General features: G+C 38.8%; 1 protein-coding gene across 3 annotated transcripts in view; it reads right to left on the reverse strand.

Annotated features, from left to right (window-relative positions):
* TTBK2 (tau tubulin kinase 2) overlaps positions 1–17,919 on the reverse strand; it is a 95,895-nt gene that overhangs the window by 22,183 nt on the left and 55,793 nt on the right. For all 3 annotated transcript variants that reach the window (XM_064146567.1, XM_064146557.1, XM_064146548.1), the window contains 7 exons: positions 11,683–11,748; positions 10,872–10,964; positions 9,155–9,280; positions 5,114–5,271; positions 3,371–3,587; positions 1,784–1,995; positions 65–656 (listed from right to left, as the gene is read on the reverse strand). In XM_064146567.1, the coding sequence (XP_064002637.1) occupies positions 65–656; positions 1,784–1,995; positions 3,371–3,587; positions 5,114–5,271; positions 9,155–9,280; positions 10,872–10,964; positions 11,683–11,748 (1,464 nt within the window). The remainder of the gene's footprint in view (positions 1–64; positions 657–1,783; positions 1,996–3,370; positions 3,588–5,113; positions 5,272–9,154; positions 9,281–10,871; positions 10,965–11,682; positions 11,749–17,919) is intronic.

The following is a 17,919-nucleotide window of genomic DNA, read 5'->3' on the forward strand; positions in this document are numbered from 1 at the left end:
TCCCCTTGTTATTTCCTATTGTGAATAAAGAGAGGTTCAATAAAACAGTGACTGTTTCTCTTACCGGAGTGAGTGCTCCTTCTGCTTGAGCTTCCATAGGACTTGTAGGGGTGGCTGCAAGAAGCTGTCCAGCAGCTCCAGACAGAAGCTCCAATTTATCTGTAAGCTGTTCGGAAACAGCAGGATGACACTCCACTGCTAGCATAAACTCTGCCCCTGAGGTTTGGTTCTTGGCATGGATATTGTTTCCGGCCCAACCACCTTGTCTGGGCTGCTCCTCTGGAGTGGACTCCTCTGGAACTTGTAGTACCTCTGGCTCTTCATCTGAAGGACTTCCAGTCATTTTGTGTCCCAACACCTCGTTTGTCCTGAAGTCTTGCAAGTCCCGCTCCTTATCAATTATCACCCATTCCTTAGAATCCACCTCCTGCCTGCAGGAGCTTAAGTTGACAGCTACAAATCCATTGCTAATAACACCATCAGCATGTTCTGGAGAACTAGCTGACACAGGCTTTGAAGCATCTGGAAGATATTCTTCATCATAGTGCCAAACGTGGTCCATGCGGGCAGGAATGGATGTTTTCTGAGAATGAGGAGGAGCAGCAGCAACAGGAGTCTCTGCCACAGCATTCAAGTCTTTCTGCATCTTCTCCAAGCTTAAGAGAAGTGAGTATCTGAATTAGTTATGAATTAATCAAATAATGCAAGCTACATTTGAGTTTTTTGAGTGGAGGAAAACTAGATATACATAAAAATTTGTTGTCATACTTTAGAACAACCTACCATGGCTGAAAGATTGATAATGAGACAAATAACTCTGATGTCAAGTAAAAATGGGCACATGGTCTTAGAAATTTGCACATATTGTAAGTGTAATTGCAATGCGTCACATTGCACTGTAAGTGTAATTACCAGAAGGGTGAATAGTGAGAGTGGATACCAACTCATGATACCACCAGATGTCCACGGTACTTGATTCATGCTACAAAGCAGAGACTAAAAGTAGGCCAGGAAAAAACAGATGTCTCCAGAAGCAGTTAGTAGATGCCCTCAAGAATGTTACTGTTCTGACTGATTCCTTATTTATGCTTTGCATAACTTCCTTCATCAAACAGATTCAAATTACTAACTCAAATATGACTTATCTAGAAGAATTTTGCCACTATCAGCATCTCGTCTTTCTTCTACTGTTCCTGCTAAGCCTCTGCCTCTCAGTCCTATTTGTGTTATAGAATCACAGAATCAACCAGAAAATAGTAACAGCTAACATTTCCTATGCTTTCTATAACCTTCAAATCCCTGTGTTCTCTGGAACGGAAAGCAATGAATTGCTGATATCATAGAATCAACCAGGTTGGAAGAGACCTCCAAGATCATCCAGGCCAACCTAGCACCCAGCCCTGTCCAATCAAGTAGACCATAGCACGAAGTGCCTCATCCAGGCTTTTCTTGAACACCTCCAGGGACAATGATTCCACCACCTCCCTGGGCAGCCCTTTCCAATGGCAAATCACTCTCTCTAAGAACTTCCTCCTAATATCCAGCCTATACTTCTTCTGGCACAACTTGAGACTGTGTCCCCTTGTTCTGGCTGGAAGAAGAGACCGATCCACATCTGCCAAGTAGTGACATCCATTCATCTCCAGCATTACAAACACAGAAAATACATTGCTGCAGATTGCATAAGTACAACACAGTAGTTCCATTCCCAGTTTTCACACAGTAGAGGAAAGGTGGTATTATTTTAATTGCACTGAAGCATAAGAGTAAAATACTTTCTTACCAGGTCTCAAGAAATTTATCTGTGTCAGGCTTTGACTCCAACATGAGACGTTTCTCCAGCTCAAAGCTGTGAATTGAACGCAACTTGCGCACCAGTGGAGCATCTCTGTCCAGCTGTGTGGTCTCTGAGCGAACACGGATTGGAGAACCCAGGCTCGGTGCATTAAGCATTCCATTCACTGGCCCATGGCTGTTTTCCTCCTCTGTGGCAGCCTGTGTAAAAAGTAAAGTAAAAATATAACCCACTAGGAGCAGTAAAACAGAGGAATACAAGGTATAACATGGTGAATACCATTCAGGTTTTTAGCCTATGGTGAACCAATTTGTATTTGTAATGGTCCTTAAGGTCATGCCACAGCTAAGGTAATTCAGATATGCTATTCAGCACATACCTGCAACAGACAAAATACTAGTAACATGCTAGTTCTGAATAAGTCTAAGAACAGGAGTCTCAAAATCCCAGCAATATCCTTAAATTTACTTTGAAATTTCACACCCATTTCTGATTTTTTTTTTAATAACAGTCTGAAACCTGGCACTTGGTAGCATCTTCAGTGTGCTTTACAGTCAAGTGCTCTTATTGAAGAGACATTTGCTTCCAAGCTGCTTTTATGAATCTCCAGAGTATATCTGACACTCTTATACATTAATCTACAAGATATTTCATTGACTTAGATCTATGTTTTAGTCTGCTCACATTTTATCTTGTACACTAACTGGAAAGAATTTAGAGCTGGGAAATGATGATGATCCTTAGTTTCAACAGCTGTAACTACTAGAAATTGCCTTTGTTTAAACTAGCACAACCTCCTTTTTCCCCTTGTTTGTGATAAAAAACCCAAACAAACATGGACATTTGAAAATAAACACGAAGTCTTATTCTTTCTCACAATATATTTGTTTTCTAATAAAGAAGTAACCAGCGTCAAAACAAGAGAGCTCTCCCAGGGTAAAGAATATTTCAGTATCAGATCCCTTTTCACATATTTGTATATAAAAAAAAAAAAAAAGGGCTACACTTGCCCAAGTACAAAATACTGCAATTGTGAAAAAGGGAGCTAGAAACCACTTCTCAGAAACCACTTTTTCAAGCTTAGCAGCATTCTCTTCTAAAGACTAGCTCGTAAACCTCTTTGGATCAGTACAAATGTATTGTATCTTACACAGACAAAACCACCAAGTGAGTTAAACAGATATTGCCTATCACACTGCCAATCTGTCAGTTGAAGAGTAACATTAAACTGGCTTTTTTATGTTCAGCATCTAACTTCCACATATGCAAAATGCTCATTCAGTGAGCAAGAATGAAAATCATGTCTGAAGAAGGAGGAATATGAACAAACTACAAAGAATTTCAAATTATCAGTAATCCTCTATTCATCATAAAGACTTGATAAGGTGAACAAGTTGCTTGTTCCAGTATGTAAATTGCTCTAACAAATGTGTTAGCTCTACTATAAATCTTGTTTTCTTAGAGCATTCTGACTAATTAGTATTAATAAGACCGTATTATCAATCATATCTTATGTGCACTATGAGGACAAGAAGCTGTGCAAACATGGTCTTCTCAACGCAGATTTTTAAGTACCTTAGAGATCCCTTGTTTTATCTTGTTCCTATTTGCATCCATTTCTTCCCAAACATCTTTTTCCTGAGGACGCTGGTGCCCAGGGGATCCAGGTAGTTTCTCTGGTGAGACTCCAACTGGAATACCATTCTCTCCGTCACTGAGCTGTTCATCAGGGAACACTTCATCTGTGTTTTCACGCAGCAAATCTCCTGGGATAGGAGTGGCATTGGCAATGCTGCAAAAATAATTTTTAAAAAAAATCAGAAAGGTAAAACCACTGAGACTCTGTTAACAGAAGCAAACAAACAATTACTAGCAAAAGCATGCTTCTGTAGAAAATTAAATCTTATCATTTATTTCAGATAAAAACTCCTACTTCTTGGCTTTCATAATTTATGTTTCTTTAATTTAGGCACATAACAAAAGGTGTAAATCATAAAACAATCACATTAAAGCTGAGGATTTTAACATTTTTAAAGCAGCTTCTGAGAAAATCTGTTTGCAATCATATCCAGGCTCAACTCTTCTCCTGAATCTTCCATACACGCTTTTCTATCTCAAAAAATTGACAACCACGTTCATAATAGTTTCCTTCTCCTCAACATTTGGTAAAATAACAAAGTAAAATGTATTGTAAAGAGAGACCATTCAGCAGACTAAATGCAGTTTTAATCATTATTCTTATCCAAGTGCTATTTTGGTCCAATTATTGATAATCAAAGCATAAACACAATACTAACAAGACATCACATTTTAATTAAGTTCTGTAGTGCTGCTGATTTGAAGCTAAGTGGGGTTAAGAGGTGCAGCTGTGTGCCTGAAACTGAAGCAATGCTATTTCCAAAAAGTGAATGGTTGGAAAGTCCATTAGAACTCATTCCTTTACAGTCACCAGAATTGTTAACTGCAGCCAAGACTATCAATAACTCCAGCATGATAAGCAGGATAATGGGACTGAATCATATGCAAAATGCCTGACAGCTTCAATGTGTTCAGTAGTGCACACTGCACACCTGTGTAATATTAACACAGTTAATGCCTTGACTGACATTTAACAGTTTTTTTAAATTACCTTGAAATATTGGCAATTTAATACATTGTACATAAAATTCTGCTGATTTTCAGCTTCACTACAGCATCAAAACTCCCATGACACAACCTTCATGCCTCTTAGATAAAAAGTTGCACTATTCAAGGCCTAGAACAGGCACAAAGTCTTCCTCCTTACCCACACACACCACCTATATTCTCCAGCCCCCTGTGATGAATATGGCTATTACTAAACATCACACATCATCCAACATACTTCATTACAGAAGGTGCCAAAGGCCACATAAACTGTTATTTTAAACATGACCAAAATAAAATTTCCTACAAGGATCTGTTATTTTTTTCAAAGTTATAAGGTAACTGCAGCTAATAGTTAATTCCAAGGTACAGAAAACAATGGGTTTATTTCCAAGCAGTTAAACTCAGGACACAGTTTCACAAAATGTGATTTAGCAAAGAAGGGACTAGCAAATTTACATGCCACTTCCTGAGCTACTACCTTTTATTGCTATAAATATATGACCGCAGTGCTGATCTCTCAAGACAGTATAAACAGGAACCCTAAAAAGCAAAATATTTCAGATGCTTCCAAACCTCCACTCCTCTATTTATCCAACATCCTGCAAAAAAAAAATCCCTAAATTATGGAGATAATTTCCCTTTGATTCTCTGTGGCTGCTTTTTTTAAGTGACCACAATGTGCAGACATACCCAATTGCAGCTGGAGTAAGACGAGTGTGTAACTGGGGTGTGGTTGAAGTTGTTGTTGTTGTCAGAGAGCCATCAGTTCCGCTCTTCTCCCAGTCAAAAGGGTCGCTTTCTATAACCCCAAATGTTTTCATGCTGTTGTCAAACACTGACATAAGAAGCTAAAAAAGAAGAAAGAAGTAATAAGCTTCATTTATAATACTTTAACATATGTTGTCTTTGATGCTGACTGACAATATTCCAAAAGCCAGGGCACAGTTCACACATTCCAAGCCTTCAAAGTCGTTATGCAAAACTGTTTTATTTACAAAACTCCCACAACTTACAGCTGCATTTTCATCTGTAAAAAGAAGCAGAGGTACACCATTGACTCCCATAAAAAGACAGACAGACACACACACAGCAGCAGCAGCACGACTACAGTGATCATAGAATTGCTAGGGCTAGAGAAGATCTCAAGGATCATCTAGCTCCAAAGCCCCTGCCATGCGTAGGGACACTTCATGCTAGATCAGGTTGCTCAGAGCCCCATCCAGCCTGGCCATAAAAACTTCCAGGGATGGGGCTTCCACCACCTCCCTGGGCAACCTGCTCCAGTCTATCACCACCCTCATGGTGAAGAACTTCCTAACATCCAATCTGAATCTACGCACTTCTAGTTTTGCTCCATTCCCCCTAGTCCTATCACTATCTGACATCCTAAAAAGTCCCTCACCAGCTTTCCTGTAGGCCCCCCTCAGATACTGAAAGGCCACAATAAGGTCTCCTCAGAGCCTTCCCCTCTCCAAACTGAACAGCCCCAACTCTCTCAGTCTGTCTCCACAGGAGAGGTGCTCCAGGCTTCTGATCATCCTCATGACTCTTCTCTGGACACACTCCAGCACATCTATACCCTTCTTGTAATAGGGGCTCCAGAACTGAACACAGTGATACAGAGTAGCACCCAATGGCTCCCCAATAGAGAGCAGAACATATTCAGTAACCCCATTAGGAACCAAGGAAATTAATGAACAATATGTAAGGAAGAAGACTGATTTGCTAATTCATACATTTCTGTTATTTAGAACCATGTATCATTTACTTTAATGCTGACAGTCATCCCACAGAAATATCACACTGGAAGCTTTCCACCCTCATTATATGCTACAAAAATCATCTAGAGCAACTTATGTCCATGACAGAGACACTGCATCTACTTTCCTCACCCTGCTGTCTCATTCTAGTCACTGGTGGGAAGGCTGTGTCTGTATCGCATCATTGCTTACTCTGCAATGCTTCTAAAAATAAAAAAAATACTTAAACCTACATTTATCTCCTGAAAGCTAGAACTGCAGTTTTCATTCATTCTTCCAATTTAAGATGTTGAGTTTTTTTCCTCTAGTCTCCTTTAAAAAACGTTCCCTTAGGCAAGTTAAAATAAATGGGAAGCTTGGATCACTTTTCTGCTATAAAGTGGTCGTATCCACTTCATCCTTACTCTGAAGAACCTTTAGTGTGTTATCCATCCCACTCAGTTCTAAAACCCTACAGAACTGCACAGAGCCATAGTTCACTCCTCATCCCATCCATACTCTCCTTTATTCTCCTCTTCTTATAAACCATGTGCAGCCTCTCTATAAAGTAATTTTAAGGTCACTTGCCTTTAAATCTTTCCTACAGTTTCTGCTATAATGTAAATACAAATTCAAATGCTTCATGATGTCAGGAAGGTGGGGCGAAGTGTGCATAAATACGTGAATAAAATAAACACACCTGACATCACAAACATTTTAGACTGTCAACTCTTCAAAGCAGGGATCCTGACCATTCTTGTTCAGTCTCTAACCATAAATATGAGCAAAGAATGATACATCTCAAAGGTATGAATAGCAGTGCTACAAAAAATACTACTTAAAAGAGACCAAAGAGTAAATGGTAATGGAAAATAAAGCACTTTCCCACCATCCTAAATAAAATCACCTTGTTCTGGTCTAAAGCACATGAGCAAGACCATGTCAGATGGCTCATGCTGCGGCTACACAGCTGCAAATGTTCCATAACCAGCTGGAAGACTGTAAATTACTGGGCTGTTTCTATCATGGAGAAACTCTGTCCTTGTACCACATTAATCCCTGAGTGCAGGTGCTGCGTTAAATACAAGCAGACCACAGAAAAAGAGTTTGTAGAGATACCTCTGCATATATATTTTATCATCCAGGATATATAATGTAAATAAAACACATTTAACACCCTACAATCAAGGCATTTCTAGACAACAACGAAATTCCTACAACCAGTAGATTTTACAATAGAACAATGATTTTAAAAAATAATCTGCTTCATCTTTGCAACTACGCATACAAACCAAACACAACATTTGTTTAGCAATTTCCCTCAGCTGATTGTAAACTGTAAGATAAATTCCATGAAGACTTGTAACAGAAAAGGGGGGAAAAAATCATAGTATTACTTTATTTCTGTATTTGTGATAAGATTTTTTTTAGTCCAAATTTTTGACCATTTTTTTTCCCCCTCTCAAATATGCAAAACATCATGCCACTGCGTTTTGAGAAATTCACTCACAGGAAACTAGTTATGCCTTAAGATTTTCAGCTCTTATTTCTAATCTTACATATCTTCATTTACCTATTAATTATTATCTGCTAATTATTCCATTAATTATATCTGTTAATTACTATTTAAAGGTCATCTAGTCCAATACTCATGCAGTAAACACAAACATCTTCAACTAAATCAGGTTACTCAGAGCCTTGTCCAACCTGACCCTGGGCTGTTAACAAGGGTGGGGCAGTCACTACCTGGCTGGGCAAATTATGTCACTGTTTTATCTCTCTTAGTTTAAAAGCATCACCCTTTCTCATGTCACAATAGATGCTGCTAAAAAACTCTGTCCCCATCATTCCTACAAGTACTCTTCATGTACTGGCAGGCTGCAATAAGGTCTCCCTGGAACCTTTTCTTCTCCAAGCTCAACAATTCCAACACTCTCAGCCTTTCTTGGCAAGAATGGTGATCCTTCCCTCTGATCATTTTATGTCCCTTTTCTGGATCTACAGTCTTACAAAGTAAAGTGCAAGAGTTATTCTTGTCAAAGTTACAATTCCAATATTAGTGAGAATCCTTTATTTATTTAGTTGAACCAATTCAGGTTGCACACAAACAGAAAAGGATTCTCTTTGGTTTTGCTGAGTTACACAGTGGAACAAATGCACAGAGGCAGACTGGTAATGCAAGTGGGAAGCTGACAGGGATGCATTTTCCTGGGAGCCAGAGGAAAGGCACACAGGGACAACACAGTTATTTGATCAGTTTGTTTGACCTGTTCAACTTCTCCCACAGTTTGTGAGACTGAAAAAAGTCTGTTTCTCCCTCTCTTTCTAAGCATTCCTCTGTGGCCTTCCACGTACTGGTACAGAATAAAGATCTATCATTGAGTTTTATTTCTCATTAAATCATGAGTCAACACTTCATGAAAAAGGCATATTCTAGAGCACATTCTCTTGACACCTATCACCTTTATCACCAAGCTGAGGCTGTCCATTTCAGCAGGCAGTACTCTCTTAAACAAACAAGCAAAAAATTACTTGTTTTCTAGTTATCTCTGTAAGCAGTAATTCGGTCTTAAAAAGCCACCACAGCTGCATGCTGTGCTTTAGCTGTATGTATTGTAGGTGCTGTGCTCCAGGTTTTTGAAAACTGCCAGAATGGCTATCACTGAGTAAACAGCCTGATCAATTTAACTTAGCACCCACTGGAGGCTAGCAGGACATCACTCGATCCTAACAGAAAACCGACTGCAATGCAATCGTCCATTGTTTTTAGAAACTTAACTGCCTTATTCTTCCCAAATGGGAGGAGGGGGGGAAATCAGTCTTTGAACTGCAAAGTTCCCATGCCACTAGATTGTCATTAAAATCACTTCCTGGTGGCACAATCCATAATCACTGCCAAGACCACACAATGAAATCAAAGGAAATTGAAGATGAAACAGCATAAAATTCTGCTATTTAAAAATCAGAAAGACAAAACAGCTCAAATGCTTACCTGGTAATCAGGCTTTGTAAAGTAATCTAAATTAGAAATGTGTTCCAGAAAGACATTAAATTCTTGAGGAAGATGTTTCAACATAAGTCTGTGCTCGTACCTCTCCTTGATGGAGCCCACTTGCTCCTAGAAGTAAGTAACACAATAAACGTTAACACAGCATCATTCTGTGCCACATCATATTCACCTCATACCCTACAATCATTCGCATTCAGTACACGACTGGCAAGAAACTTGGGCAAGTACATCATACTGAACAGTACTGAAGAAAGCCATTCTAAATCATACAGCAAGATAAAAGATGCTGTTATTGTCCTCAGTACAAGCCAAAAAACGCAATAACTTCAAATTCAATATGAGAAGCTGATTAATTTTCTGCTGTGTTTGAATGCTGCCTGACATCAAGAAACTTCATTAGACACTCCAATCCTTCCAAAAAGCACATTTTAGGGATTTCAATCTCCTCTTGTATCACCTGAAGTTGTTACTTTTTGCTACGTTAAGACTACTAAATCCTGGTTAGTGTAAGATGACTGAGATGCTACCCATATGTTACAGTCATCTGTCAATAAATAAGTCACACCAGAGAGGAACTTTGTTTCAATCTAATGTCAAAAGATGTTCAATAGAAGCAATAATCAGCTAATTACATGTTGCTTCTTTGTGTACCTCACCTATGACATGTGACTAAAGGCACTACTGCATACTGAGTGTTCTCTTCACCAGCAAGTTAGAAATGCCCATTCTGTTCAGTATCTTCATCAGTGACCTGGATGAGGAGATTGAGTGTACCCACAGCAAGGTCGCTAATACGAAATCGGAGCAGGGTGGCTGACACATTGAAAGGCTGTGCTGCCATCCAATGAGATCTGGGCAGGCTGGAGAGCTGGGCCATGAGGTTCAATAAGGACAAGTGCAGAGTCCTGTATTTGGAGAGGAATAGCACCAGGCCCCAGTACAGACTAGGGGCCATCCTGCTGCAAAGCAGCTCCATGGAGAAAGACCTTTAGTCCTAGCGGACAGCAAGTTAACCATGGGACAGCAATGTGCCCTTGTGGCCAAGAGGCCATCCTAGGGTGCATTAAGAAAAGTGTGTCCAGCATGTCCATGGAGGATCTCCTCCCCCTGTATTCTGCCCTGCTGAGATCACACCTGGAATACTGTGCCTAGTTTTGGGCTCCTCAGTTTAAGACAGACAGAGATCTGCTGGACAGTGTCCAACATAGCGCTACAAAGATGACTGTGGGACATGAACAGCTCTCCTATGAAGAAAGACTGAGAGAACTGGGGATGTTTAGTCTTGAGAAGGCTGAAAGGGAGGTTGGGCCTGATGATCCTTAGAGGTCAATTCAAACCCCTAACATTTTGTGATTCTGTGATTTCAGAAATAAAAGAGATGAAATTCTAAATGTGTGATAAGGGTAATGAAAATGTACTCTAGTCAAAACAGAAAAATGCAATCAGTGGGACACTTACATTTACTTTTGCTTTGTAAAACTTCTGCAAACTAGGAGGACAATTCAGTTCCTGCCTAGAACAGTTTGTAAAACTCAATTTCTTTTAACAGCATGACACTAGCAATGAGAACTAACACTAGAAAACACTGGAAAATGTAATGCTGAAATCTGTGAACCACGGTGAAATCTTTATCACAGCATTTGCTTGCAATGCAGAAGTAAATCTCCCTCATGCTATTTGGTTTCACTTCTAGGTTTACCTTATCTTTTATTTTTCTCCAAGGCAGCTGCCCAACCACAAATTCCACCAACATGTAGAACAAGGACCAAAGGTCATCATGCCGACCCATTTCCTGTGGAACAAAAATAAAATCATTCTAATGCATCTTACAAACACCTGTATGACAAAAAGGGAAGACTGATGCACTCCTGTGTGATCTGGCCTAGGTGATCCTGCTCTGGCAGAGGAGTTGGACTGCATAAGCTTTTGAGGTCCCTTCCAGACCCTGACATTCTGTGATTCTATGATGATGGTATTGGGCTGACAGCTGGACTGGATGATCTTAGAGGTCTTTTCCAGCCCTAAATATTTTGTGATTGATACTGCTCTGGAGAAAGGTTATTACATATAGAACTTAATATAATCAATGATGCAAAACAAGTTCATATAATTCAGTTCAGCAACTATTCTGCTAGAAATATATATTTTCACAGAAATTTACAGAGAAACAAAACAGATATTGAAATGTGTTAAAATAATGTCATAAATCTCTTTGTTCCCACTGTTTATTCCAATTTCAGTTTCCACTCAGTATTATGAATTTACAAAACTCAGAAACTTCACCTTCTTAATTTATCAAGTTACAATAGAACTGAGCACCAAAGGTAACCACTATTACCATTACAACAAGAACTACATTAAAGTATACTGCCCTTTCCCCAAATCTGTAAGCATCAATTTGTACATAATAAATACACACATAAGAACAAAAACAAGGAATTCAATAGCAACAGCATTACTGACTGCTTTCAGCTACATGAGATGGATCTGATACAGATTAGGCTACTCACTCTGTTTCGATGAGCATTGATTGATGCGTATCGTACCGTTCCTCGAAAACCAGCAACAGCTCGTGGCTGTCGAATAGAGAAAGGAAAAGATTCTCATTGTCAGAAAGAAACCAAGGGACTACTTAACTTGGCATCTACAAAGCCAGTATGGAGCCACATGAGAGATATACCATGTGAGATTTTTTGTCCTATTTTATCATGTTTCTGTAAGTTTCAGTGGAAATAAGCAGGCACCACAAAGCAATACATGTCATAGTTTAACTGTCTCTTTATGTCAGTTTGTGTTCTCCACAAGCACAAAATCCTGTTTAACTTATTGCTCAAAAACCAATAGACCAGAACCATTCCTCTTTTTTCTCTAATAATTAAAACATTTCTTGGTTTTAACTACAGAAGCTTGAGTTTTTAAATGATGACAAGATCTAAACCATAGTGATTTCTTCCACTTAAAGACAACAGCATTATGTGGCATGAACAGAAAACCAGCCATCTAGTCAAATGTGCTAGCAACATCTTCACTATTGTCTGAACTACCAAAGCAATCAAGTTTTTGAGAAATTCCAGAAGCAGGAAAAGCCACAGCTAAGTCTCAAGAGTGTGGGTGAATGACACTTAGCAAGGCCTGCACTACAGGCACCAGTTAAAAATATGTCTGTCTGAATACCAGCACTTCCTCCCCAACACAGTTGCATGGTATCTAAGTTGCTTTATAATCACAGAGTATCTTTTCCCGTAGTATTTCCCTTCAAATAAAGCATTACAAAGAATTATACAATTTGCAATAGTCATGATTACTACATATTTGCAATATAAAACCCAATAAAATCAAACTGTGGTTTGCCTAAGACAGAGCTCCAATCCATGCTACCCCCTTAATAACTCATTCTACATAGACAGAACTGCCAGAACTGCTAAATTTGCTTTATTTTACACAACCTTATTTTCCTAATCAATAATTCCTTCTGTTTCCTTTAAAAGTAACGTGAGACTCTTGAATTATCTTTCTCACATCTGACTTGTACTTTAAGTGGTATTGGTGATCTGTCTGCCTGCCCCAGACTCCGGACAGCTGTTAAGACTTGAAAGCATTCTGCACAATAGATTGCAGAGTCTGGTTGGATATATACAGAAAGGCAAACACAACACAAAATTATTACTCTACTAAGATAAAACACTTTGGCCTGTCCCCATCTCTATATATAATTCCTTCTGTATAGGTGTCATTTCTTCTTATGCACAAGAGACTGAGACTACACTGAGAGCTGTCATTGAAGTACATCAGGAGCTGCCATTACTGTCAGCAACCCTTTCAATTAAACCCAGCAGGATTATGAAGCAACATCTTTAAACAGGAGTCAGTGGCCCCAGTAATCAATGTCTGCTAGAGTGGCACGATGAGAGCTGAACCAGTGTTAGTTGAGAAGATTATTTTCTAGGATGTTCTTATCACAGGCAGGTTCTCAGATGATCTTTTAAATCTTAGGTTTTGCACATTAGCAGAAAATTTCTGTCGTGCTTGGAACACATTTTGTGCTTAGGCAGGACAGACAATTGAGTTATTATCTTGTAAGTACATCATATTCCATAGCCTGCAATGAAGGGTGAACACAAGAGTTGCAGAAATTTCACAGTACCATGTAATTACAAAAAGAATAGCTCAAAATGCTTTGGGACTGCTTAATTTCAGGAAAAACTGGTTTTTTTTCCAAAAGGAAAAACTTCCCAAAGGATTTAAGTCTCCTTTTTAGTACCTCTGAAGACTAGCAAACCATCCCATTAAGAACAATACAGCATCACTGCCAAGGCAACCAGAATACAGATACATTTCCAAAAGGATGCAGTTTGATGAACAGCACTTCTTTAGAGGGGTGCCAAGAGCTGAACTTTAAAACAACTGCAAATTCAAATTCAGTAAATTCCAAGACAATGAATTTTCAGAAACCAAAACCAAACACTTCAGGTTCTGGATGTTAAAAAGCAAGAACTATATTCAGCTTTACTAAGTTAAATATTTCCATTCCACTGAGAATAATGAAAAATACAGAAACAACAGTGAAATGAGACTTTTACTCCTAGAGTAGCAACTTTAACTTCTACTGAATAACTAGTACAAAAGAATTTCAATTGCTCAACCAGGAAGACTATCAGGACATTAACTACATTAATCAGGGCTCTATTACCTCAAAACCAGTTTGTCCATAAATCACATTTATAGACTTCTGAGCAGTTAAAAAACTTCTGAAACTGTTTCAGAGCTCTTTAGGCATCTCACAATGGCTCGTGTAGTAAAAGAGAAATATTATAGGCAATAATAGCAACCTCCTGAATGACTCACCACAGCTTTTCAACTAAAATGCCTCCCTGCTATCATGCTGATTTGTTTTTAGACACTTCCATGTTTTTTTTCCTGAGCTCACCTGCTACCAACTCAACAACAACAACAACAACAAAACACAATGCAGAAACACAGTTTATAGCACTGTCTTCCAGATGCCTTCTCTAAGAAATCTGCTACCACAGAAACTGAGCTTCCTTAAAGCAAAGTACATTTCCATGTTAAGAAAAAAATAAATCTTAAAAGGTCCATTCTTTTTCGGTCATCACAGGTGACCTGTTAAGATAACCAAGAGCAGCTATGGCATTTTTTGGAGCCCACAGATGTAAAGAGCATTTGTACTAAACAGATAATGAGTCTCATGTTTCAATACAACCGTGAATTCCATTAGAATCATAGAATCAACCAGGTTGGAAGAGACCTCCAAGATCATCCAGGCCAACCTAGCACCCAGCCCTAGACAAGCAACTAGATCATGGCACTAAGTGCCCCATCCAGGCTTTTCTTGAACACCTCCAGGGACGGTGACTCCATCACCTCCCTGGGCAGCCCATTCCAATGCCAATCACTCTCTCTGCCAACAACTTCCTCCTAACATCCAGCCTATACTTCCCCTGGGACAACTTGAGACTGTGTCCTCTTGTTCTATTGCCGGTTGCCTGGGAGAAGAGACCAACCCCCCACCTGCCTACAACCTCCCTTCAGGTAGCTGTAGACAGCAATAAGGTCACCCCTAAGCCTCCTCTTCTCCAGGCTAAACATCTCCAGCTCCCTCAGCCTCTCGTCACAGGGCTGTGTTCCAGGCCTCTCACCAGCTTTGTCACCCTTCTCTGGACATGTTCCAGTATCTCAACATCTCTCTTGATTTGAGGACATTGACACCCTTGTTTAAAATGGATCACATCTATGTTCCTTTCCATGCCAAATACCATTACCAACATTCTCCTTTCTTTACACTTGAATTTAGTGGGTTTTTCTCTTATCAGTGGAAGCGAGAATCATGTCCATGTGCTGTCTCAGTCACAGGGACCCACCAACAGTCCACTCAGCAATGGGCTCCATTCTTCAGCTCTTTCATGTCTAACAGCTTTGCATTCATCCAACTTATTTATGGTAACTATCGTTGCCATGTTTTTCCTTCAGATAAGAGTCAGAATGCTTTTGCAATAGGCAAGTCTCAAATTGGCACAGGAAAACTAAGAAGTTAGGTAAGAGTTGTTAGATTCCAACCTGTAGAAAAAAAAATCCAATAAAACTTTGCCTTAAATCCCAGACATTAGATTAGCAGCAATGACCACGCAGATGTCATTATTTATTAGAGTTAGTGATACAATTTCTACGAATGCCAGAGTTCTTCCATACTTATATTTGACACAAAACAGTTTGCAAATCTTCTATAAAACTTTAACTTGTTTGCATCAGTTTAAAATAGGTTTTCCTAGTAGAACTAGCTGAAGCACTGATTTGGAAGCCAGAACTGTCTCAGATTTGATTTCTAACCCTAAATTCTTCAAATGTAAGTTAAACCAAATTATTTTAAAGATACATGTGCATGAAGCAGAGCCAATGACAATGAAAAAAAATTATATGCATAAAAGGTAATTTTTCCATGTACCATTAGTTTTCTTTGAAGTGGCTCCTCTCTGAGAACACAGGACAATATTTTACACAAACTACATGCAGGAAATTAGAAGTTCCTTAAAAAGTGAACTATTTCCTCTAAGCACACAGGTTTGCCAATTCCTGAGAGGTACTATGCTCACAAACCTGTCTACAACTGTTAATTCTTTGGAGGGTCTGTGGCAGTTCCAGTTCCAGTTCTTTGGAACCTATTTTTGTAACAAATGGCTTCAACAATGCACATTATTTTGCCCTTTAGCAAGCTAATTGAATTGCCTACAATGTGTTAGCTCTAGCTCAAAGTAAATGAAAAGTTATGGGATCATCTATGTACAGAAAGAGCAAGCAAATGAAATACAGTTGTCATTACAAGACAATATACACCTCAATCAGTTTTCACACATGGGCAGCAAGTCAAACCAACACTGTTAGCTCTCTATGGATACCACATCAGACATTAAACCCCAGGTACTTGCAGTTACAACTCTTTAATGAGCCACCTCCTACAATTGTGAGTATGATGCATTATTTGGACTCAGATCTACCTAAAAAGAAGCTGAGATTTCCAAAAATCGATTTTATCCCACACTAGCTAGTTCCAGCAGAAAGCGGGTAACGAGCAGAGTTAACATCTAACAGTACAATCAAATTTTAACAAAGATGTGGTGGCAAATGAAAATTTAACTCCAACTACCTGTGCTGTAACGAGCACCACCATCTCCAAGGCAGCAATATTTGATACATGAACCAGCTCCTAAGATACTCAGTTTTCAACCCGGTGTTTTTACTTCACCAGTCACACACTAGCTGAAAACGGCAATCGTTCCAAAGCTGATTCATGAGCAGACAAAAAGTCTGGTGGGCTGGAGGTGCTAACAACCTACTAAGTGTCTCTCACAAACCTGAACTTAATGCAGTGAAAAAAAATCACACAGGATAAATCTGCCATGTACATTTTTTCTTCGCCCTGTGCAATCTTTCTTCTTCCTTCTATACCAGGAGCTAAGGCAGAAATTACTGTAAGAAGAGGTCTACCTACATAAACCACCTAATATTCTGGCAGAGAATTTCCCCAGACAGCAGAATATTGTTTTACTTATCTTCCTAAGTAAAAATTCTATGGTTGCTCTGCGCTATGAAAAAGTCTTGTGCTTTTAGCAGAGTGGAGAATTAAAGCCTTCATTTTTAATTGTTTCATACATACCATGTTTAGTGTTTATAATGATAATGGAACTTATTTCAGTAGCAGAGTTACTAATGAGAAGCAAAAGGTTTCAAGCAAGCCAATGTACATAAAATAACACACTTTCCTACTTCTCTTTTTCTCTTCTAATTCTTCTAAATATTAAAAATAAATTTTCATCAGAGAATTTAGTCCATAGCTTAGAAAGGATTAGCAGATAGTTTCTGCTTTGAACAGATAATCTGCATTTTCAACAAACAGGATAGCTCTCAGAAACTTTCAGTTCCTGCAAGTTTAATGAAAATTGGTGATTAAGGACAGAACCCAAATTATACCTTGACACAGAGGCAGACAGCTAAAATTCAATTAAAATGGCTTACATCAATCTTAAGAGACACCAAATAAGTTTGTCAATCAGCATGTAATCTAGATGGCAAGTAAGCACATCTCCAGTCCCAAAACTGCAACCATATACTGGTCAGAAAACTTGAGTGTAGTATAAAGACAAAAATTTGGAGGGCATAAAAGAAGCAGTACAGAAAACCATAGGAAATCAGCAAGTTTTACCATTCATAGAACAACTTGATTTTTTTTCAAAGATAATAGTAGTGAATCTCAGTGGAAACATTATTTCTCTTTTTTCAGGACTGTTACAGACTGCTCCCCTGAGCATCTATCAGTTTCATACAAAATAAAGGAACTGCTGTATTAGAATATGGAACAGCTGAAAAAACCACAATGGTATAACCCAAACCATCACAAAGTATTGCATTATGATAATTAAGTGGTTTTCATATCTCAGCTATTTATCAACATGTTTGATATGGCAGGATATTAATAGATTATGTATTCTTTTTCATCCCAAACACCAAGTCACAAAGATTCTTCTTCTCAAAGAAATAATCATGAATTTTAAAATGTAAAAAAAATTAGTATTTTTTTAATCTCTTTACTCAGAAATAATGGCTACAGAAACCTCTCCAAACTAACTCCCTTGTCTTCCCTATACCACTAACTCAGACGTGGAGCCTCGAGTGGCCAGTGCCATAATTCTCACACAGACTCCGCTTAAGAAAAACAATAAAACAAAGGGCACTCG

This window comes from Pogoniulus pusillus, chromosome 1 (genome assembly GCF_015220805.1).
Source record: "Pogoniulus pusillus isolate bPogPus1 chromosome 1, bPogPus1.pri, whole genome shotgun sequence".
In the NCBI taxonomy this organism is placed as follows: domain Eukaryota; kingdom Metazoa; phylum Chordata; class Aves; order Piciformes; family Lybiidae; genus Pogoniulus; species Pogoniulus pusillus.